Below are 24,960 nucleotides of genomic sequence, written 5' to 3' on the forward strand. Positions count from 1 at the left end.
GTTATATTTTCTCCTTTATGTAACTTGCACTACTTTATATCATTGTATCTAGATTCTCTATTTAGCAATAATTGTTAAAAAAAAATTGTCATTCTTGAACAGCAGCAAAGCGATGTTGTCTGAGCGGTGAATTATTGTTAAAGAACTGATATTTAAATCTCATGCTGCAGTCAGAGTTGTTTCTTTGGTGTGTGTGTTTTACTGCGTCAGTCAGCTTCAAGTGTTTACTTTGTGCTACATTTTTGGAGCGGTTTAATCAGCATGTTATTACACATATAATGAGCCTGAATACAAAGATGAGAATCAATCAGATCAATCGCTGGTTCGAGAATTTTAATTCTCTGCCCTCCAGTATTGATTTTGCTTTGCTACAAAGCATCTACACGCGGTTCAATGTGAGTGAAGCTTATTTGAATTGAGGAAAAAAACATATCTGAATGTGGATTTGACAACACTTTACTACCATTTCATATACAAAAACCAAGGCTATATTATGGATCCACGGCTCATTATTCTGTCACCAATACACACATGCACACGGGGCTCAGAGTGCCTCAACATCCCAACAGTACGTTGACATGCTGACAAAGTGTTTCTGATGCATAGAGTTTAATCCAATTAAGGCATTTCCCAAATAAGGACCGTGGAGTGAAGGGTGGGGTGGGGTAAGACGGAAGAGAGCGAGGGTGGAGCATCAGGAGGGGAATAAGGTCTACCGAAAAGAACAAAATGGCTGTTTTGGTTAAAAAGCCACAACAAGTGACACAGCAGAAAACTTACTGAGGCCGCCAGAAGGTGCTATTTAACAAATTGTTTGGAAGGTTTAGCAATTCTGTAATTTCTGGTCAATATGACAAGCCTGTTTTCTGTTCTTGCTATTGCATTATAAGTTATTTATATGCATTTTGCTCAAATTTTGGGTGCACCCTGAGAACAAAAATAGTAGATAATCTCCCATTACAAATTCATGGAAGGTGTATGTCTAAAACAATACCATTTGGAAAACATCCTGGAAATTCCCATCACTGTTAAATGTTAAATTCAAACTCTCGGTCCATTTCTCCACCCACGCTGAAATGACTTCAGATTTCTTCCTAGACTCTCCTCCCCTTCCTCCTCCTCCTCCCCTTAGTGCCATAATCCTGCCCCCTTTCCCATCAACATTCATTTTTCATTTTCATTCATTTTTCATTCAAAGTCTCTCGCGCTCCCTTTCTCTGTCCTGGGCTGATAGCCAATAACAGTAGGCCGAGAGTCTGCTAGCGGACTGAAAATAGCAAATGGTCTCTGTCACTCACACACAGGAACACACACACACACACACACACACACACACACACACACACACACACAGAGTAAAGAAAGCCTGTTGTTGGCGTCCTTCTATAGTTGCGTAATTTCTGCAGACTCGACTTGTAAGTGTGCGCGTGTGTGCGTGTGTGTCCCAGATGCCCAGAGGCGTGCATCACACTTTACAAACCAACACACACATTTTTAACAATCTGGAGCGACAGGAAGGAAAAAAATATTTCTTTCTCTATCAAAGTCTTCCTCGCTTTTGCTGCTCTCTTTCTGTCTCAAACGTACAAACAAACACAGCTACAGCCCAAACTCATCTATACATGCTGCAAACAAGCGTGATATCCTGTGCTTCCCTGGGCCTCCCGTCCCCTATAATATGTGCTGAACACAGAGGAGCGGGGCAAGATGAAGCCCAGGCCAGCCAATTCAAGGCATGAGTGCAACCCCCTCCACACACACACACACACACACACTTGCCCTGATCCCTCCCTCCCTCCATCTATCCCTCCATCCCTACTGTGGTGCTTGTCAGATGTCATTACATCACAGGACAACGGAGGGAGAAAAAGAGAAATGGATGGGGACGGAGAGAAGGAAGGTCGAGGGTGAGAGAAAGTGTGTGTGTGTGTGTGAGAGAAAAAGAAAGAGGTGGTAAGTGGACACGGGAGAAAAATGGGAGCTGGGTGGACAGAGACAGAGCGTGGTCTTTGGTGGGGAGGTTTTGAATGGATGGACACTGGGGTCAGTGATTAAAGATGAGGGTTTTTTTCTCTTGGGGAGATGGGGCAGTGATTACTGGAGGGGGCTGAGCTGATCGAATTAGAGTCAATGCCCTCACTTTTGAATACAAGCCTATTTAAGCCAATGGGACACACCGACAACAATTACACTTCCAGGAAAAGCATAAAAAATTGCAACTTTAGCTCTGGAAATCACCATAATTCATTCTGATATAGATAAACCTACTGAACTGCAAGTTGAACATCATATATCATATAAAACACTGTTAAAATGATTTAATGTCTATTTAAAAATTCCTAAACATTTCACATACATGCAAGATAGACGGCATTTTCCTTAAATATGCAGCCTGGATTCTGGAACCACTTTCAGACCTAATTTATAGTGAATGATCACTTTCTAAGCTCTGCCCAGAAGCTTTTTTTCCCACCATTTTCACATAAAGGAATATGAGGAAAATCCTCATAGTGAGTGTGTATTATATTAACACAGCACAGGTGTTTTTTGTGGGGATGGGAATCACCAGAGGCTCCATGATAAAATATTATGATAATATTTAGGCCATGATACAGTATTATTGTCATTTTAAACATGTTGCTATCTGCTGAGTATTGCAATAAAATATATTGGAATTTAGTGCGATTAATCACTTTTTTCAACTGCAAATGATGTCCCCAAAGAAGAACTTTGTCAACATCTGTATTATTCAAGATAAAGTTTTCAGTCTGTTTATCTCACTTAAGTCTTTTTTTATTACAGCAAAATCTTTTGGACTAAATAAGCAATTTATTATTTATTATAAGCAATCGTGATGCTATGCTGTTTTTTTTCTCAACTTCTGCTTTTTTCTTTCCAAATGTCATTACATTGAACACTAAATTTCAACATTCTTTTTTCAAAAGATTTTTTGTTTCCCAAAATTTTCCCTGTGTGTTATCTGTGTGATGACACCCATACACATTCCTGTACATTTACAGTAATAAAGACTTCATATTATAACAGAACATTTTTCAGAGCATGCTAAGGTCAATAGTTGAATTAAATTAGGCAGGGGAATCACAGATGTTTCGATGAAATGTTCAGATACAAAAAAAAAAGACTAATTTTCGTGCTGTGAATAAACCAGTGAGACCTTCCACCACAGGCGCACTGTACAAAAATCAGCCATAGAATAACTCCCTGAGAAAACACAATCCAGACAAGGTCAGGACACACACATTTCACACATAATTAACATGCGATGGATTAATAATAGTGCTGAGAGATTTGGTGCGGAAGACGTTTAATTAGCGTGCTTTGGTTTATTTGTGTTCCCACAGTTTATCTGCACTTCAGCTCATCTACACTTCAGCTCAAAGATGCCAGAGATGTGGATGAATTGACGGATGCAGAGGGTGCTGAATGAAGAGAGAAAATGTGTGTATGCGTGTGTTTGTGAAAGAAAGAAAGAGAGATGGAGTGTGTTTAATGAGCATGTATTTTCATGTATGTGAGTGTGTGAGGAGGGCACGGGGAGTTTTTAGTGCAGTTTGTGTGTTTGGGCTCACGTGTGTGGAGGCTGTGCTGGTTAGCGGTGCGGTGGCGGTGAATGGAGATGGAGGGGCTAGCGAAGGTGTGGGCTGCTGTTGCTGTGACAACTCAGAGCCGGCTCCACCAACGGCAACGGCTCCTGTTCCCAACGATGACCCATCGGCGCCGGAGAAAACACCTGTGGAGACATCAGAGACCACAGACATTAGCAGCTTTATCATCATCTAACACTATATTTAAACAGGACAATAAAACAATGGTTTTAGAGGAATATTGTTTGACAGGTGATGTTACAGTTACTGTAATTATTGCAGCATGAAAAGCACTAATATTTCAGTTTAAGTCATCCTGATTTTGTGCATGCTGGCTACAAAAAGACCAATTACTCTATTCCAGAGAAAGGAACATCTAAAATTAAGTTTTAATGCGTGATTATTAAATCAACAAATGTAGTGTGTGATTACGTACATGGACGTGCCTAAGTGTGCAGTCAAATAATTTAGTTTCCCTATGATTGTAAAATCTCCATTAAATTATAATACATTTCAAACACACAGAAACACACACAAACCATTCACATTAAGCTTTTAAAAACTGGCACAGAATTATAGCAATTCAGATAAAACACATTTTCTACAGCTTATTAAAAATCATGAATGTTGTATTAAAAAACTAGTTATAAATCACTAAACATATTGCTCCATTTTCACACACCCATACTCCATTCTCTTATCTCTCTGCTTTCTCCCCCTCCCTCCCCCCTCGCACACCCCTGTGCTCGCCCACTAACCAGGGATAAGCCCTGCCCCTGCCCCCCTTTGACCCCAGCAGTGGAGGTGGGGAGGGGTGGGAGGACAGGGCCCCTCAGCCCCACAAAAGCCTGAATGGCTCAGGGCAGCACACATTCACTGGGGGAACAAGAGATCTTTGTGCCAGGAGGGGAGGGGTGGAGGGAGCGCGAGGGAGAGCGAGAGAGAGAGATAGGAGCACTGCATGGGCCTACATACTATTTATAACGCTTTGTAATATGCACCAGAAAAATTGATACCCAAAGCAGGGCTGCCGTGACTCAGGGGGCACGAGCTCCAGCGAGATTTTGAGCCGCTGGATTAGAGGCCAAACCAACAGTTTATCAGAGTTTAGCTCATGTCGCTGATGAAATGAGTTACACACAAAGGGATGGTTAAAAAAAACAAAAAAACAATCGCAGTAAAAAAAATTAAAGGTTAATTTTAACTTATATTAACTTCATGATGCAAGAATAGAGATTTTTTTAAAAGTATGCCGTTTATGTGTCAGTATATGTATTTATTTAATACTCCATAAAAATGAATTTAAATAAATTTCTTGTAAAAAAAAATCCTGTGTCAGACAACCAAACTAAACAGCTAGTATTTTAATAGAGATTTGAGTCAGTCTCTGTATGTTGTGTTAAATGTTCTATAAGAAATGTCTGAATTATTTTTAATTTTTAATATATTGTATTTTTTTTTCCTAATATAGACAACCAAACTAAACAGCTCGTTATTTTCTGATTTTGCAATTTTGTGATGTTAAAGGAATTCATAAATATTTATGTAAATTGGTAGTACTTTTCTAAATTAAAGTTCAGCTGTATTATATTAATAATAGTCATTTAAGGTAAATGTTATCACTTTAAGGTGAAAACCGTCTTGCTCCAGTTCATGATATGCTACACTAAAAATGTATACATAAATAAATAAACCTTACATCTATTGAACTATTTTAAAACAAATCTAATAAATTAAAAAATGTATATAGTTATGTTTTTTTCATGGTTGTTGTGGAACTGTTATTTCAGAAGTGTATTTTCTTCTCTCTTCAAATATTACAAAGATTGAGATTTAACCAAACTATTATCCACTTACTGGGATAAAGGCATATTTAAAAATTAAATAAAAAGAAGACAAAGAGCAAAACATTTCTCCACACACACACACACACACACACACACACACACACACACACACACACACACACACACACACACACACACACACACACACACACACACACACTCACTCACCTCTCACACACATGCCTAAGCTTGTACAACTTAGACCCTATCTGTGAGATCAATAATGTTAAGCCCCTGAAGCACAACTGCCTCCATCGCCTGACCTTCCTGTTCCTTTTCCCCTCCTGCTCAGTACATCTGTAAGCTTCAAAAATATCCACCTTGATTAGTTCAAGCTGGTATTATCGCCAAAGGAAATCTATGTTATGTATTTAGGGAGGGTTAAGTCCAATCTAAAAACAAAGTGAAATGCATCTTACGCTGTTAAAAAACAAGCAGAATTAGTGTTTTCAACCAACAACTTCTGTTTTAGAGGGAAATTTCAGTCTGCAGTGTGATGCTGAACACTGGGGTCCTGTAACATGTTTTCTGGAAAAACTTCAGACAGTCATTTAATCATGTTTAAAAATGGAATGTGGAGACAAACACTGAATACCATCATGGCAACGGAAAGATTTATTATTCTGAGAATTTTCTACCACCAAAGATAAACAGAAATGTATTCAAACATCACGGCAATGTGTAGAGGGAGCAGAGCCACATCGAGGGCAGACCATGCGAGTGTGTGTGTGTGTGTGTGTGTGTGTGTGTGTGTGTGTGTGTGTGTGTGTGTGTGTGTGCACGAATCACATCAAATGTATGAGGGTTTGCCTCTGACTGATAATGCCGAATCAGTTTCAGAATTGAAAACAGTTTGGGCATACAACAAAATTCAGGAGTCTCTGCAAATATGCAGTTAGGTTTCAAAGTGGACTTAATTCACCTGAAATATTTTACCATATACTTTTTTTGCGTAGTTTACTGAGGAGGAACACACATATTGTCTATTGTACATGAAAGAGCTGTCACTTTAAAGTACTTTGTCTCCAATTTCAGATGTGTGTTGTTTGAAGTTTTCTGCATAATGTGTGTGTGTGTGTGTGTGTGTGTGTGTGTGTGTGTGTGTGTGTGTGTGTGTGTGTGTGTGTCTTGTTTTTCTTTGGCTTCAAGTGTTTAACAGTCTTTGTTTTGGATAAAGTGGAGGAAATTTTCAAGCTCGATCAACGACAATGTTCACATTAGTTAAATATTAAGATTAATGAAAATAAAAGATAATTACCCTGAATGGTGCAAAAAAAAGAAAATCAAACCCATTAAAAAAATTAAAAAAATACAATTCTTAAGTTTAATTTTACTGTGCCCAAATTCATTTTCATTTATCCAACCCTATTTATTTGTCCTTGAATAAAATTTCAACAGATTATATATTCCCTGGTTTTCACAACTTCCGTCTTATGTGTGTTGCAGTGAGACCAAGTTCCTTATAATTGTCACTTCACTCAGATGACGGGAAAAAACGTACAAATCTTAAGAAATCTTTAACTAAAAAAACATAATAAAAACAACATATGAAAACAGCAAGAGGTGTCTAATTTCCTTGTCTCTTTTTTCATTATTTTCTACTCACACACTCACACACTGGTCTAAATAAATAAATGTCCACCCAACGTCTTTCCTCCCCCACACACCAACAAACCTGCTGTGCTCTACCAACTCGTCCGTCCCATCAGTGACCCCCTTGCCGTCAAACATTAACCTAACCAAAATCTAACCCCCTGCCTCTCCCCACCCTCCAACACATATCTATCAGGCTAACTATCTATCCATCAGCACGGTGGAGTCAGCAGACAGGATGGAGGGGGGGAGATAAACGCCAAGACCCTCCCCATTACTGCCCTGCATTAACCCTCAGCTAAATATTTACAGTAGGAAGAAGAACACATGATTCTCGGACACACACACACACACACACACACACACACACACACACACACACACACACACACACACACACACACACACACACACACACACACACACACACACGTACATATAATGCACAGCCATACATAACCACCACCGTCTCCCCTATCTTCTTTCACCAGCCGTGGTCAGAAATGTCGCCACTGCTGTAGGGAAAAGCACAAGCTCCAAAAACTGAGATGGACGTGGAATCGCAAACAAAATTATCCTCAACCACCACTGCTGCAAATAATTATATTCAGAGCCTTCCAGTACTCGTGTCTCCATCACCAACTCCCGCTCAAAGCAAATACAAAATATCCACCTTTGAAAGCTTGACTGAATATCAATATTTATAGATCGACATGACTTGTGCTTATACTTTTAGCAACAATAAATTTGAGGGTTTGCAATGATACAATCACTTCAATATGTCAGAATGCCAGAAGTCTAATTGCTACGTTTCATGTTGCTTTGATGACAAGTTAACATGTTTCCACCGTCACATAAAATTATAAAAGCAGAATATAACTAGAAGGAAATTTCTGTCAGTTCACACTTAGCTCTAATAAACTTGGGGGTAATGATGCTTTCTTAAGTGGGAAACATAAAGCTATGATGCCACTATAAAATAACTTTATCTCTGCATCTGAATGCATATGCAAGCAGAAAAAGACATGCACAAGTTTTTATTGGTTTATGGTTTTTTTAAGTTCACACAAGTGATGATAACAATTAATCGACAATCGGTTAATTAATCGGTCATAAAGACTTTAATCAAACGTGAAATTTTACTGATTAATTGATAGGCTATGCATTGCTGTTTTTATGATTTTTTTGAGTTATGATTAATCGATTGTTAATTTTTACAAATAATCTATTAAGGAAAGTGCGAAAAATGAGTGTAACCCTAGTTCATACCTATGTTTATATTTCTAAATATGTGAATTGAGACATTCACACCAAGCAACAAATGCTGTGATCACAATCAGTGTACTGTTGCACTTCTTTGCAACCACATATTTTTACACTTTTAAGATCTGCACTGCGGTGGGGAAAAATAACCTAATTACAACTCATTGGTGTCTTCTATGAATGCTCCAATCCAATCGATGGGGCAATATGTATTATAGATTCTGAAAGTTAAGGACAACTTAATTTAACAAGACGTAATGAATCACTTTAAAAAGAATAGTACAATTGAAAAATACAGTATACTAATACTTTAGAACTAGAAATATCAAAAATAGTGCTGCACAAGTAAGTGAAATATCATTGAAATTGCAATATGGCCAAATGCAATATTCATATTGCAGAAGTTCCATTTTTTTTATAAAGGTAAAAAGTGTAACATACCATGACAAATGAAGCATTGTGGTGCGACAGAGATGCTCTGGCCTACAAATTATATGCTAGACGTAAGGAAACATGCTTGTTTGGTGGAAACTATATCCAAAAAAGAAACCAAACCCATCATAATTTTAATTCTTTTTAAATGAAAATGAAATGTAAAAATGATCAGTCTCACTTAATTTGTGACTCAGATCACAATATCTGTCATAATAATCACAATATTATTATTATTTTTTTTAACTCTCAGTAACAAAGAGACACAAGGGTCTCTCCTGTAGGAGCCTAATGTAAGTATATTATAGCAGGAGCACATTGGTGATCTGCATCAGATCAGATGATCAGTGATGGATGTTGGCCTGCATCTAATTTCTTTATTTGGATTTGGACTTGGACCTGGATTTGAAGCATGTACACATATATGCATTGACCTGGGACTATACGAAAAACACCTACACCTTCATCTGCAGAAAGCATCAACAGGTGAGACGAGGATTTAAGGAATGAGCAGAATGCAGGTAAGAGACAGCGACTGAGCGGCTGGAGACAGAAACAAAAGGGTGGTAATTCTGGAAGAAAGCGGAGATGTGGGATGTGTGGGCTGTGCTGAGCCATTTCCATCAGCAGAGGGGAACTCCAAAGCATAAAGACAGTTGCCAAGCAACTGAACACGATGAAAAAAACATACAGACCACTTCCACGTGTGTGAGCAAACAGCACGTAGACCTGCACTCTGACTTACACACATGCACACAAGGAGCCAATAACAAAGGTGTGTCGAATCCTTCCTGTTTGTGATCGGTATTGTTGATACTTTGCTATGCAGATGTGATTCCACAAACAGTTTCTGTGTAATACAAAAGCATTTAGTAAGAAAGCTCCACAAGTCAGGAGCTGGACGAATAAAAACAGCCACAATGCCTCACTCTTCTCTTTAAATCATTTTGATGACACTGCGGTGAACACGATGGAACACAACTGGCTAACAGAGCTTGAATTAAACCAACCTCATTTCAGTTGCCAACATTTCAATAATTTCAGGCTATTTGGTAAGATACAGCAAAACTGCAAGGATGATTTTCTTAAAAGTAGCTGACAGACAGAGAGATAGATATGAGAGTGTTTTATTCCTTTAACAACCATCTTGTACGGGTTGGCACTGCTATATTTTCACAGTCCAAAAACCCCTGGATATGCAAGCCTTTCATAATGTTTAAAAGTATGTGTGTTTCTCCCTCTGACCAGAAATGTAGGCTTTTCTTTCGGGCATATATCACTACCCCAGCCTTGAAAACTATTGTTTTATGTACAACAGATCCACGACAATACAAAAAGCCGACCATAAACGGGCAAGATGCTGTGTGTGGAAAACTGGGATAGAAAACCCCACCTGAGACACATATTCTCAATGTTCTGTATACATGTCCAAAGAATAATATTGATATAACCTGCATGTCTTAATCGGAAAGTGCTACATGTGAAATAGGGCTAAATTCAGAATGTACTGTTTACATGACGTGTATCAAATGCAGAATATTGTCATATCTGGAATATTAGTGTGCATGTAAACGTAGTCATGTTTTGAGTGTGTCAACTTGCTGTTTCTTCCTCACCTGGCCCAGTGGTCGTGGAGCTGCTGTTGCTCTGCAGACTCCCATTCCTGAGGAGTGACGGGGACTTCTGAATCCCACCGCTGACACCCATGACCCCCAGCCCCCTCTCTCCTCCTCCTCCCATCCCCACTCCTAATCCACTGCTGGATACTAAACCCGGCCGGCCTGTGAGTGTCGAGGATGAAGAGGAGGACGGAGAGACGATGGAGGAGGAGGAGGTGTTGGCTGTGGAGGGGGTGGGGAGAGCCAGGGAGGGAGCTGGCTCTGAAGGCTTCACATCCGTCGTGAAGCAAGGTCCGAATCTGTTTCGCCAGTTGCCCTTCTTCTTCTTCTTCACCCCGTCTTCCCCTCCTCCTGCCGCCGCTCCTCCAATTCCCGGCACTGAGCTGGCGGGTTGTGGCCGTTTGTAGCCGGCGGACCCACTGAGGCTTGTCGTCTCGCTGGCTGTGAGACTGTGGGAATTCTCATACAGTTTCCCGCCCACTGCAATAAAAAGAAAGCAGGACTGAATATTTAAGAGCAAAGCCTGCAGTCTCTTGATGTTTTGTGAGGTTTGTTGGCCATCAATGATTCTACTTCAAGAGGAAAATACAACCTGCGTCATCAGTTCTCTTGTAAATTAAAGCTGCAACTAACGATTACTGCTCCTCATTACTAATTAATTTAGTCATTATTACTCAATTAATCTATTGGTCGTTTGGTCAATAAAACGTCAGAGGCCCATCTCTCTGTCCAACAGTCCAATCTAATCACTATCATGGAGGACTACGTAAAAAAAGTACATATTTACATTTTAGATACAAGAAGGAGAAAATGTTGCTAAAAATGACTAAAAAGAGCACTCTAATTAAGTCTTGTGCTTCATTATCGTTTGAAGTTGCAATACTTTCAAAATGGCTGCCAGTCAAGGTTGAGATCCAAACTACATTGGATCCTTAACTTCCCATTATTCAACCTGGCAAAAGTCTTCTGTTAACCCTCCTCAGTGATTAACTTTTTTTCCGCACACCTCAGCAGCAGTTTGTAATTATTTTTTTTTTGTATAAGGATCTGAGTCCAACCCAAGATTACTAAAGTCAAGTCACTTGATTAATTTCTTGAATAATCGTCCATTGGTACACTGGTCAAGCGTGACATGCTAAATTAATGGAATGGCCCTTTAAAGGGTCAACATGCTCAGAATTATCACAAAAATGTCATTAAAAACAATAAATTTTGTGAATAGCCTTCTTAATGTCTTTTGTTATTGTATCTGAGAAATGGTGTTGGAAAAAAAAAACGGTGGCCCCACTGTAATAATGAGACCAAAAAATGCGACCACGAAGAAGGTACAAACGACGGAGATGGAATGAGAGTAGAACAAACACTCCTATTCAAATAAACACAGCAGGATGATCAGAGCAGCCCTCATGTTTGTGTGCTGTTGCAAATGTGACTGAGACTTCTGTAGCAGGTGAGGTTTTGTAGTAACAACAAAACAAGGAGTGGAGTAATATTATCTCCTTTGCCTTGCTGCTAGAGAAGGATCGGGGATTGCTGGATATAATCACCTCATATTTTTATTGAGAAGAAAGAGAATGGACCTTTTTCACAGCAGACATTTTGACTCGACAGAGTAAAAAAGGCACAGGTGAAATTGATAACATTAACAATGGCTCAGTTGCATTAAGCTTTTCCAGCGACCCAGCAATGACAATACCAGGGGCTCGTCTGAGTGAAATGCAGATATCAATAATGTTAGTGAATACACCTGTGCTTCTTCTTCAATGACATGTCAAAATGTCCGCTGTAAAAAGGACTATCACAATCTTTTGTCATGTTTGAATGTGTTATCCATTACTTTAATGTCAGATGTTGGTGAGGTTTAAATTGAGTTTTGACCGTTGCCTCTGTTAACAGGTGACACAGATGTTGATAATTGTAATTATGGGTTCAGGCTACATGATGAGCATCAATAAAAGACAGTTAAAAGGAAAACAAGAGCTTAGTGTGTACGACCGGCCACGACAGAGTCCTCAAACGAGTGAGTGTGACACATTTTATAGCCCCAGATACGTGTTGTCACCATAACAACAAACAAATATCGCCATTTTCTTTTGATGTTGTCAAATGACTACAGCAAATGTATTACTTCCTCTTCTATTTCTATGGTAAAACCAAATAATTTATGATATCGTAAAGTAACGAGCAATAAAGGTTGTATTTAGGTGCTGATCACTGGAAGCAGACTTGTAAGTTAAAGACAAGTGTAACACACTCTAGCTCCATGTTCGTTTCTTTTATTTAGATGATGTTTCGGCCCTCAGGCCCTCTTCAAAATCAACATTCATACTCAGACGGGGGCACACTAATCTCTTATGCAGGCCACACACTTGTCACACAGCTGATAGTGATTAGATAATCATGCTGCACCACTGGGACTTAAGTATTACTTATGTATTTTTTGAATATAGACAACTAAAAATTGCATGTTTAACTGAAATGGTGGTAGGATATACTGTATATCATGGCTGCTGTCATTTGTTTTGAAGGCATTTGATTGGCTGTAGCTCCTATCACTGTTTTGTATGAAGATTTTAATTTGTTTAAGGCCTCTTGATTCCTTTTTGCTCAACTAAATGTTGTATAACATCACAGGAAAAGTCTCATAATATCACTCAATGGAAATGCAGTCACCTTGCAATAGCGTTTTATCGAAATTTAGAAAATATTGCATAATATTTGCGCAAATCTGTAATGGGAACACGCCTAGAAAAACAAAAATACACTTCAATCATAAGAGATCACTTCCATGATTAAACGCCTGGTACCTGCAGAAGCTGTAGTGGCGGACATCAGAGAGCCGAAGAGCGTTGTAGTTCCTTCTGAAGCTCCACCCTCCGAGCTCGGCTTCACAAGGCAGCTGCTGAATGATGGCGGGGAAGAGAAGGTAGTCCCGCCGCCTGAACGCAACGATGAGTCTGAGAAACTTAGGAAATCTGAGGAGGAGGGGGCAGAGGGCGTCTTGCTGGCACTGGTCAACAGGAGGCCTGGAAGAAAGAGAATAACAGAAAAGTTAGACAGAGGAGGAGATAGAAGAGACTGACAAGAAGCAGGAGAGAAACAACACAGGATACATGCACTACAGCTGTTAAAGTTTTCATACAAGCCTCCTCTCCATCATCATGGGAGGAGCAGCACCAAGATAACCAAAATAAGCACCTTATCTGCTCTCCTGCTCTCTATCTGCTCTTCAGTCAGCCCTCCCTCATCATGTAGTCCTCCCATGTATCAGAGGAAGCGCCTCGAGAGCACACAAACCCATGGATACCCAAACACACACACCATTTCTCTACGAGCCACACATAAACAAACACACACACCTGACAAGTTCTGATAGTACAAAACACAGGAGCTCAATGTGAGCCTCTGACGCCTCTCAGGTCCTGACCTCCCCACATGTTCTTTCCTTCTCTGTGTTTCTGGGTCTTTCCCAGATACGGCCTCTGATTACAGGAGCCAGGGGCCAGTCGAGACGAAACACTGTTATCACGGCCACACACACAAAACTCTGGTGTCTGGCCAAAATCCAGCCAATGACACAGCACACACACAAACCACATGAATCACGCTCTTATTTGGGTTTTAATACTATGTCTGCATTTGTAAACATGCTGCACTTGCAGTTTTTTGGTAGGTGGGCAGGGCAGTAACACCCGATGATTTGTCGTTGCGTTTCAATTTTTCTAACTGCAGGGTTAATTCCCAGTCGCAGGAAAATTAACATACAGGACTATTAATTCACCTTGGTGGAAAGGCCCGGTGGAAGCGGAGGCAGATGTAGAGGAGGTTGCCATGGTGACCACGGCGGAGGGGAGGGGTTTCCCTGAGGAGGTGAGAGACTTGCGGCCACCCCTCTGTCCCACTGCATGACTTGCGCCGCTGTTCTTCTTGTTCTTCGCTTCAGATGCCGCCTTCCCAGTGTCTGCGGCCAAGCCATCTTTGGAACCGCTGCCAGAGAGTGCGGACGACACTTCTTGGAAGTTGGCGGTGGTAAAACGGGCGCTGCCGTCGTCCAGTCGCTTCTGTGACGACGCCGGCAGAGAGGTGACACCTCCCCCTGAGCTGCTGCTGTTGTAGTTCTGGAGGAGGAAGATGAAAAGGGTGTGGGGGGGTGTACAATGAAAAATTATGGTTGAAAAGAAACGGGAGGACAGGAACCGTGAGAAGTACCGGAACAAGAAGAGAAAATTATCAAAACAATGCCAGTTGAGAGAGGGAGGACCAAACACGGGACAGAGGTCAGCAGGAGGACAAGATATGTGAGGGATGGAGAAGAAGAGCAACAAAGGTAAATCAAGGTGAAGAAAAGAAAACAGCCACCCGTCCTGTAATGTTTAACCAGTCATAATTAACCAAATCAAAGCAGTGAGGAATGCCCTTACCTTATCTGGGACCATGATGTTAGGAAGGACGAGGGAGGGCGACATGTCCATCGAGGTCTTCTTGTGTTTCGGTTTGTGCCTGTCCCGCTCCTTGTGTTTCTGAGCATCGGGAAAAGAAAAAAAAGGAGAAACAGATGGGTGAAGCTGCTTAAGACATGATACGGGAAGGAGAGAAATAAAGACAGAGAGAGAAAAACAGACCTGCTCCTACAACCCTTCTTTGAAACCCTCAACCCGCAAAGACATACTGGACTATAATTAGAAATTTGGACTCAAATTGAATTTTGAGACCAAATTTACAATAACAAAAACCTGAAGATAAAGAGAAGTGAAGAAAAAATAAAACATGAACCATCAGTTTTTACATTAAGTTAAGAACAATTTTGCCTAAACGTTTATTGTAATATAAAACATTACAATTCTGGTCCAGTGAAAATGTTACATCTGATTAGAATTGGAAAATACCTGGCATTTCTTAGAATTTTTTATTACTGGTTTTGTGTGTCTCACTCTATATGCTGGATTATTTCACTGCTTTTATTCCCATTATGAATAATTTAAGAAGATGGATTTAGTAAATTATTAAAAAAAAATAAAAAATAGATGTTAACTGATTATTATGAGATTTTACATTGCAACATCAGAAAAGAAGCAATTCATAAAATCCCATCTCCAGTGCATTTTTCAAGGCTTTTGCAAGATTTATTTAAGATATTTTAACACCAAACAGGGTATCTTATCAGATTAATAAATTCAATGCCTTTTAAGATTTTCGGAGGATCAGCGGGAATCCTGATAACTGCAAGTGTCCTGTGTTCAAAGAGATGGCTAAAATAAAACAAACTAAAAAGGTATGAGTTATTAGGATATAAGCACAAAAAAGGAAGTGTGTGTGTGTGTGTGTGTGTGTGTGTGTGTGTGTGTGTGTGTGTTTGTGATAGAAAGAGAGAGCATTACATTTCAAAGGCTCAGTCCGAGATGAAAGCTAAGAGATCCACAAACACAAAGAGAGTGATGGAAGAGTGATAAAGAATGGGCAGGAGGAAACAGGAATTCAGCGCACTGCATTTTAGAGCGGAGTGTGTCTAAGTGCCTCTTGCCGTGCACAAGGTCTCATCGTTACATCCAATCATATCCTCCTCCTGGACCATCACAGCTCAATTTACACCCTTGCTATCACACACGCGCCGCCATCCTCCTCTCGCACCCCCAGAGGTGGCGACTGGGTGCCAGCGCATTTACACCTCACATGCACGCCCCGCACCCTGACACCTCTCGGTGCAGGCATATGAGTAGACAGGTGCATGTGCGCTCACACACACTTTCACATGGACACTCATGTAGGCACGCACGCACGCACGCACACACACACACACACACACACACACACACACACACACACACACACACACACACACACTCTAGAAGATAGGTGGTGAAAATATGCAGTGATCCTGAGAGACGACATGAGACTCAACATGCTTGTGATGCTCAGTGTCATGACAACTCTGAAACACCAGAAAACGCCCATCCCCCCTAACCCCCCCCTCCGGCGACTGCATGGAGGCTGGTGACAGTTTAGCCAGACTTCCTCTAAGGGTGGCAGTTAACAGACCTCACCAGCCAAATCAGGAGATAGCAGCTCCACTGTAACCTCTCTGCACGCTGGCTTCCGCTAATGCTAACACTCAGGGGGGTTACTAGACATATGTTGCAGCGTTCTATTTTTATGCTGCAACTTACGGCTGCAATCAATTAATTTACCTTTTTGTTTCCATTAGGTAGCTTTAAAGTTGTTACGATCATCTTAATCCATGCTGAATGACGGTAATGTATATATTCTGCAGCTTTCCTTTGAAGCTGTCAGTTTATACTGAGGGAAATACCGACTTCATGTTTCTTATGTCTGCACCTTCTAACAAATGAAAACATTCTAGATGTTTTGTGCATCATTTTATAAACATTTCCCCCCCCAAAAAAGCAGACATATTTCATATCGCTGGAATTGTTTGGATCCTAAGTAGAATTCAAAATAGAGTTCTGTAGGTCTTAACAATGTTTGGCTGCACAGAATGACTTTGTAATGACCGATCATTGAGTGAGTTGCTGTTAAAGTTTTTAAACCCTGGTGATTTCACCTAATCAAGCAACAGTTTAGTCTATAAAATGGAACAAAATAGTGAAAAATGAAATAAAAAAGTTTGGTATCTTTAAAGCGCTTGCTTTATCAGACCAACAGTTGAACCGTCAAAGATAATCAATTGAAGTGACATAAAATGCCACATTACATAGAAGGTTATCCAAGGAAAATTACTGGAACTTTAAATTTCATTACAGAGACCAAATTCCACGTAACTGTTCCACAACTTTAAAAGATTTTACTAATTCCATGACTTTTCCAGACCTGGAAAATGAGATTGTGGGATTCCATTACTTTTCTAGTTTTCCCATGACTGTGGGAGCCATTCTCTCTGTTCATATCTGTTCATGTTTTACAAAGGGGTCAACCTGAGCAATGCCATACAACAATAAAAGCAATTATTTCACATCTATACAGGGTTAGTGATATATCTGTATATTTTTTTTAATGCAGTGGTATTGGGCCAGTCTTCACTTTTGGCTTATGTGCAAGTTCAGCATTAGGAATCGTTTTCAGAAGGAAAAATTGTGTCTGATGATCTCTACCTACTTTGCAAACTTGTTGCAGAAAGCAGATAACAAATGAGAAACATAGTATAAACTGTGGGTGACTAAACAGAGTAAGATGGTTAACTTAAACAGTATTTACTGCAACAGAAAGGAGAGACGGCACTGCAGGAAAGGCGAGTGAGAGAAAAGACAGAGAGGTAAATTCTTTGGGATTCCCTTGTTGTTTTTCATTAACATTCCAGAGGTAGGTGTTGATGGACAGAGGCTGAGCTGAGAGGGTCGGATAACACACACACACACACACACACACACACACACACACACACACACACACACACACACACACACACACACACACACACACACACACACACACACACACACACACACACACACACACACACGAGGACCCGAAGCACTGGGCGTGGGAAACATAACACACACACAATGTACCCCTGACACACCCTTATCAATCAGGTCAATTGATTATACAGGCAGAGACAAAGCCTTTCAGCGTGTCATTTCCCCTCTTTCTCTTTTGCTGACCATTAGCAGCCTGATCATTTGACATGTCCGAGTGCTCTTTGAGTCTGTGTGGGGTAAATATGAGTTGTGACAGCGAAAGAGGGCCACGTCTATTTATCAACAAACCCCTGAGCAATGAGCAATACAACGGCGGGCTGAAATCCTCTCTGTCTATGTCGGACGCTGGTCATGGGGCTCTGAACTGGGAAACTCCCCTTTCAGGAGACACACATTATTTCTTGCAACGGTTTTCTTTACAGCTCCGAAAATATATGCTTTGAACTTTCTTTGCTCTCTTGGTACAAGCAGGCCTCTTGATTTTTGCATTTAACGCTCAAACTAAATGCATTAAATAACTAGTTTTGTCAAAAGCAGACATTTACTGATACATATCAGTTCTAAATATTTGAAAAAAGTACTCATTTTCTGCATTATCAATACATCAGTGTCGGTTGTGTTTTCTTGCTCTCTTTTATTGTTAATGTTTGCTACAATCATTATGCTGTTCTCTGCCACTAACCAAGAAAAGACAAGATTTTTCATTTTTATCTTTTAATCAACAAAATGAAATTCTGTGCCTTCAATGTTAATTTTTCTCTGTGGTATTAAAAATCAATATTTTTCAAGGTATTGTATTGTAAGTTAGAATCTCCAGTGTCCTAACAACACTTGCTGTAACTATCTATCAATTGTTTTATTTTATTAATACAATGGTAGAACATAGTAAACAATGCCCATAAGTAAGTCTCAGACCCTAAGTTAATTGTTTCTGCCAAACCTACAGTCTGAAATCTAAAAATATTCATCCTATAATTCTATAAAACAAAGACAAAACAGCACATCTTCACATTTGAGAGGCTGAAACCAGAGAAAGTTTTACTCATGTTTGCTTGACAAAAAATAATAAATTATCAAAACTATAATTCAATCATTTCCTGTTAATTCATCAGTCAATTAATTGTTCAAACACTATTTTAAAACAAACTTCCTGTTGTACTGCACAGTGTGTATTAGGTTGTGGTAATTTCTTTGCTGCGATGCTTAAAGACAAATAAAATAAAATAAAAGTCCCTAATCTTAGCTAGGTTATGTAAGAAATTAAGGGCCTGCACCGATGATGCAAAGCAAAAAGTATCGCCTTTTAATTTTAATGGAACATGCATCTTAAATGCTTCACAAGTCAACGCAGTGGCCACAGGAGGAAGATGCAGACACAGAGGGGAGGGGGGCTGAGGAGAGGAGAGGGAAGGCGGCGGGGGGAAATGGAGGAACAGGAAGTAAGGGGGAAAATAATCCGCCCTGGCCTGGCAGGAATTCCCCTGTGCAGTTTCCTGCAGGATTTCTGACGAGCCATTGTGTATGTATAGATGTGTGTGTGTATTTCCTGCAGGCTTTGTCTAAGTGGCCAGTGTGGGGATGTTTTAGCCCCTGCTGTAGTTTGACTGCAGGGTCTAACATGAAGTGGGTTTACATCTGAGCCTCGAAACCACATAACAAATGCATGAGTGGATGTGTGGAGACACACACACACACACACACACACACACACACACACACACACACACACACACACACACACACACACACACACACACACACACACACACACACACACACCTGAGCCTACTGATCTCTGACCCTGGAAGGTGGATATAGAGAGAGAATGTGTGTGTGTGTGTGTGTGTGTGTGTGTGTGTGTGTGTGTGTGTGTGTGTGTGTGTGACAGAGTGCAAATGAGTGAGAGGGAGGATACTCTGACTAATGCAAATAAGACAAAATTAACAAAAGCCAGAGAAGAAGGGCTGGATGGTATATGGATACACACGCTGAAGCTGGTATTGTTTGACACAATGACTAAGAAGGATAAAACATCACACAACATGCTAAATTCTCAATTTTGATTCCACTGATTATTTTATGACCGAACACAATGAAACATCTATTGTCGTGTTTCATGCTTGTCTATCAAAAACATTAACTATGACTTAAATTAAAAAAAAAAGATAGAAAAATGGAACTCAAAGTAAATAAGTCTTTTTGGCACAGCATCATTTTCAAAATCTCTCCTCAGCTTTCTGCATAAACAAAGGTGTACAAATAAATGCAACATCTCATCTAAAAATGAACATTTCATTCAGAGGTTGAATTTCATTTGAACAATTGTTTGTCAAGTCATTCGGGTGACAAAAACAAGCAGGAGCTGACTGCACAGACACCTACAAAATGCACCCATCAATTCTTCCTTCCTTAAAAACAAAACTGAGATAACTGAATTCCATGATGTATTTTTAGGAAAAAAGAAGACAATTTTCACTATGCTAATCCTCTTAATTTTATGCTCATCATAACAAAAACGTACAAGCACTGAGCTGATTTGAAAGATCAATATCAGCATTGTGTAGCCCTGTCATATTTTACTTTGGTCCATTAAATCTGTCTGTATCAGTTGTTATACTAATTTGTTTAAGACTGATTTTACATAAAACTTGCTACAGCAAGGCATCTCTATAGGCATCTATATAATATATGCTTGCAGAGTTGAATTTATTTAATTAGAAAGTTGCAGCAGACATTTGTAATATTTTCATTTTCGCCCAGAGCTTTCATTTGTGATTGTTTTCACAGTAGGTTTATACTGTTTTATACAGGCAACATCTTTCTAATGCAGATTTTAAAGCATCCCCTGACCAAATTAAATTGGTTTTACGAATGCACTTAGTATGCAGTGTGCAGCTGCATTAAATATCAGGGACATATGGAGAGCATTTTAGATGACCGAGCAGAATTGTACAACTTGATTAAAATGTCATCTTATAAAACATTTTATTGTTGCCAGATAAAAATCCTGTTGTGATCCACATTTGTTAAACAGTGAGGTGGTCTGGACCAAGTTTCCCTCAGGCTAAAAATTCTCTCTCTCTCTCTCTCTCTCTCTCTCTCTCTCTCACACACACACACACACACACACACACAAAAGCTCTGACTCATGTCTGAGTATGTTAAGTACTTGTTCTTGCTTGTTTTATCTAATAAGCATCCTTTGTTTGCTGCAATGCACTTTGCTGTGAAGTGCTTGATTAACTTCACACACTGACACCAACTTCAATATTTGGATGCTGTAAACTCTTCCCGGTGATTGCTACTTAAGAAGAGAGTAAGGATGGATGCATTTTCAAAGTGCTGTCCACACAGGGCACACTGTTGGAGAGTTGGGTGACAAGAATCAATGACACTATAGAGAAAACTTTCTAAACAGCTCAACTGTAAAGGGACAGTCATGTGGCTACTTTAGTACATTCTATATTTATACAACACAGAGCTGAATATTTCTACCTACCTGTTACACTCCAAGGCTACATCCACACTAACACGTTTGTGTCATAAAATTCTTCTTATGTGTGTAGCATAACGCTAGTCCTTTCCCACTGCCATGACTTCCTTCAAGGATACTGCTTTTGGTACGGCGCTTATATGCCGCCATATTTGCTTTGTAACGATTCCCAATCTGCTTTCTGCTCCTTGACCACATTGCACTCATTTTTCTTTCAGTAACAGTTCCTTTTTTTTGTCGGTCAAAAAAAACAAAAAAAAAAAAAACAAAATCCAACGCTGGTTTTCTCTGGTCTTACTTTTTACTATCTCCATAGTATTTTCTGTGGCTGAGTAACCGGCAGCAAAGAATCAGCATCTGTATGCCCAGTGAACCTGAATGGTCGTGCGTGTTTCCCACAGAATTAAAATCTATGTGTGGTGGTAGCTGAGGACAGGAGTTGGGGGTTCAGCAAACTCTTTTCAATCTTGTGTATGTGTGTGTCCCTTTTTTTTTTTATCATTCAGTGCCCCCTCTCTAAATTCTGATGTTTTTGCGGGTCTGTGAACACAGCATAGGCAGAACTCATCATGAGTCCTTTTTTTCCTCAGCAGCTGTTTAAGGAGTTTGAGTCACTTGTCAATTATTTGATCTGTCGACTCAGTCAGAGGTGATCCAATGCGTATAGCATGCGTTCTGGGGGGGGGCCGTGAAAAAACCAAATAGTATAAATGTTCCAATAGTGCTCCTAATGAACACTCCAGCTCCAAATAAAAATAAAATCAAGCATAAATTATTACATAGATTATTTCTGATGGGATACTAAAACTCTTGTATGTAAAGTGATTGCTCTTGTTTAAACACACAGTTTTGAAAATAAAATATATTAGCGTGTATGTGGCCCAATACTGGCCCGCAAAAGTTGTACTCCGGTCCTATAAGGGCTCCATACACATGACAAAAAACAAAAAGTGGAACAGATGACTTGACACCTCGTGCAAATTCAGATTTTTCGCAGCCTGTGATTACATGTTCTGCTAACAGCTGTGACTGATTAAGTCACACTAATGTAGCATTCATTAAAGGCTGCGATCACTGGTGGGTGTTAGTGAGCTGCAGTCATACTCACAGTTAAAGACCAATCCAAATGCAACTGATACGGAGTATATATAAAACAATCACAGCACTCACTTGGACATCAAATTAAAAGGACTTGTTATATATTAAAGACCTTTTGAAAAGCTGAAGGACAGATTGATGCATTATGAGGTGTGATGTTAAACACAGTATGCTCAAATCAATAACATCTATAGGTTTTACCTTGAAAAAAATATAAATAAATTACTACAAGATACCAAATGAATTCTTTTCAAGGACCTTTATCCATTTCAAAACAAGTCACTCATTTTTCTCAGATCAACTGACTTAAGGGTCGACATCTGCTGTTTTTTTAATTGCCAACATATAATATATTAAGATATGACACCTACGTCTACAATAATGAATCAAAACCACACACCTCTTTTTCCATTTGCCTTGTTAATTCAAACTAAAATATGTCTTCTGAGACTCCGCTTGTCATAAATAATGTCCTGCCAATATATTCAAAGACTGACTCCATAAATGCTCATTATAAAGCCATTACAAGAACCGCTGAAAAGTATTATTGATCAATGCTTTTCCGTGAATTTGCCTGTGCCTGCACAGTGTGAGCATGTAACAGTGAGGGCGTGTGTTTCTGGTGGAGTCACAGTTGGTGGTTTGGAGGCATAGAGAGGGTAAGATCTGAGGGCTGTCTTACCTTCTTGTCCGTGTCTGGGGGTCTATCCATACACTGAGAGGGAGAGTCACTTAAGCTTTGAGACCTACTACCACGGCCCCTGCTCCTTCGCTAAAAAGGTAAAGAGGAACTCCAAGTTACTGGATGAAGTCCAAAGAAGAGAGTCTAAAATTAGACCAAAAAAAGAACTCTATGATAAAAAAAAATAATAATAATTAAAACTTAAACTAGAAAAGGCTGACTGAACTTAAGGAAAATTCAAAATTAAAAGACAGTCAAAAACATTGTCACAAGCATTGGTTGGAATTGGTGGTTATGAGTTAACTTATTGGTCACAATTAAGTAAAAAATGCATGGTGACAGTATTAAAACAAAAATGCATTATACCTCCACTGCTCCTCTGTTCAAACTTCATTGACCAAAGAAACCATTGGGCTAAGTCATTCAAGTGTTGAAAATCCGTCAATACTACACATTAGAAAAAACAATCAAGACTGAGGGCAACAGTAAGGCCCGACACCACCATAAGTTGTGTTTCACTGCTGTTTTAAAACTCCTTTGCCAGAGCTAGGATCTAAAGAGGCATCATGGGACACTTTTGAGAGGTCTTGGTTATCGATCTCAGTCCAAGTCAGCTTGCTCTTGCTCATAGCATGTGTTGCCATGGTGATAAACAACTACATCCTCAAATTACAGCCAAATTACCTCCAGGCATAGATCAAGGCGTGTGTTTACCCAGTCTCTATTCAAAAGTACAGATCTATGACCAGAGACTGTGTTTCTTTTGGCATTTCATGTAAAGCTGACTCTCCAAGGCAACCTGGTGCACCATGGGATAAATCCTCCTCTCCTGGCCTCACATACAGCTCACTGGCAATCTCTTCCCTTTTAAAGTCTAAATCTGGATTTCCATACTGACATACTGTACAGCACATAGGAAAAAGATCAACAAATACTACTATACTAATACTATTGAAGAATACAAGATTTTTATTCCACTCAAAGCCTGAAAAAATAAAAAACAATTGTATCACTCAATCTTGCTTTATTTTTAGTTATATATTCTCTGCAGATTTGAGTGCATTGTTTTAGTGTTTTCTACTAAAATGTTTCAGCAAGCGACATTATGCTACCATTTTGAGTTGAACTTTTATTGGACGCCATTTCTGTTTATTCCTGTTGCTCAATCTGAAAGCTCAACAATAGACGAAAAAACAAAATGAGGAAGTTAATCAAATATTAACTCCTTATTTAACTAAATTAAATAGGAAAGCAGCTGTCTGCTCAGAGATCATTAGGAAACTTAAAGTTTCTGGTAAATGACCATCCTTAAAAACCTACTTACCATTGGCTATATTTTATGTAATTTCCAGTAAAAAACACAATATATATCAAAATATAAAACATGTATTTTTGTTTAAAAAGTACAAATGTGGAAAGATAGCAAGTACTAACGCATTTTAGAGCAGTTATGTCTCCGGTCGAGTGCACAGTACGTGTTTTACATGATGTAACAGAGGTGCATATTTAAGGTATTCAGTGAGGACATAGAGCAACGCTCCCTTACTATTTGGGCACTAAGTAAAATTCATGTAAGGCAATTTCACACAAATGTTTTAAAAAGTGCATGCAGAGCACCTGCCAGAAGATAACAGCAGAGGAAAGTACGCTGGTGTTTTTGGCATGGAAATATAAGATTCGGACGAATTAGCACAGCATGATGGCTTTGAAGCATTCCCAAAATAGTTCTACATATTTAGAATATATAAATATTATATATATATATATATATATATATATATATATATATATATATATATATATATATATATATATATATATATATATATATATTTTATAATCTAGTTAAATATGTTACAAATGACATTTCAGCGCATGTATCCAGTAATGTGTAT

At 39.4% G+C, this 24,960-nt stretch overlaps 1 protein-coding gene across 3 annotated transcripts in view; it reads right to left on the reverse strand.

Annotated features, from left to right (window-relative positions):
* mllt10 (MLLT10 histone lysine methyltransferase DOT1L cofactor) overlaps positions 1 to 24,960 on the reverse strand; it is a 53,235-nt gene that overhangs the window by 12,246 nt on the left and 16,029 nt on the right. For 2 of the 3 annotated variants that reach the window (XM_042510239.2, XM_088071804.1), the window contains exons 7-12: positions 23,066 to 23,155; positions 14,781 to 14,879; positions 14,141 to 14,477; positions 13,167 to 13,385; positions 10,357 to 10,839; positions 3,591 to 3,751 (exon numbers count right to left, since the gene is read on the reverse strand). In XM_042510239.2, the coding sequence (XP_042366173.1) occupies positions 3,591 to 3,751; positions 10,357 to 10,839; positions 13,167 to 13,385; positions 14,141 to 14,477; positions 14,781 to 14,879; positions 23,066 to 23,155 (1,389 nt within the window). The remainder of the gene's footprint in view (positions 1 to 3,590; positions 3,752 to 10,356; positions 10,840 to 13,166; positions 13,386 to 14,140; positions 14,478 to 14,780; positions 14,880 to 23,065; positions 23,156 to 24,960) is intronic. The other variant, XM_088071805.1, reaches the window with a different exon arrangement.

The sequence above is a fragment of the Plectropomus leopardus genome, chromosome 21 (genome assembly GCF_026936395.1).
Source record: "Plectropomus leopardus strain MGB_pleo_1.0 chromosome 21, ASM2693639v1, whole genome shotgun sequence".
NCBI lineage: Eukaryota > Metazoa > Chordata > Actinopteri > Perciformes > Serranidae > Plectropomus > Plectropomus leopardus.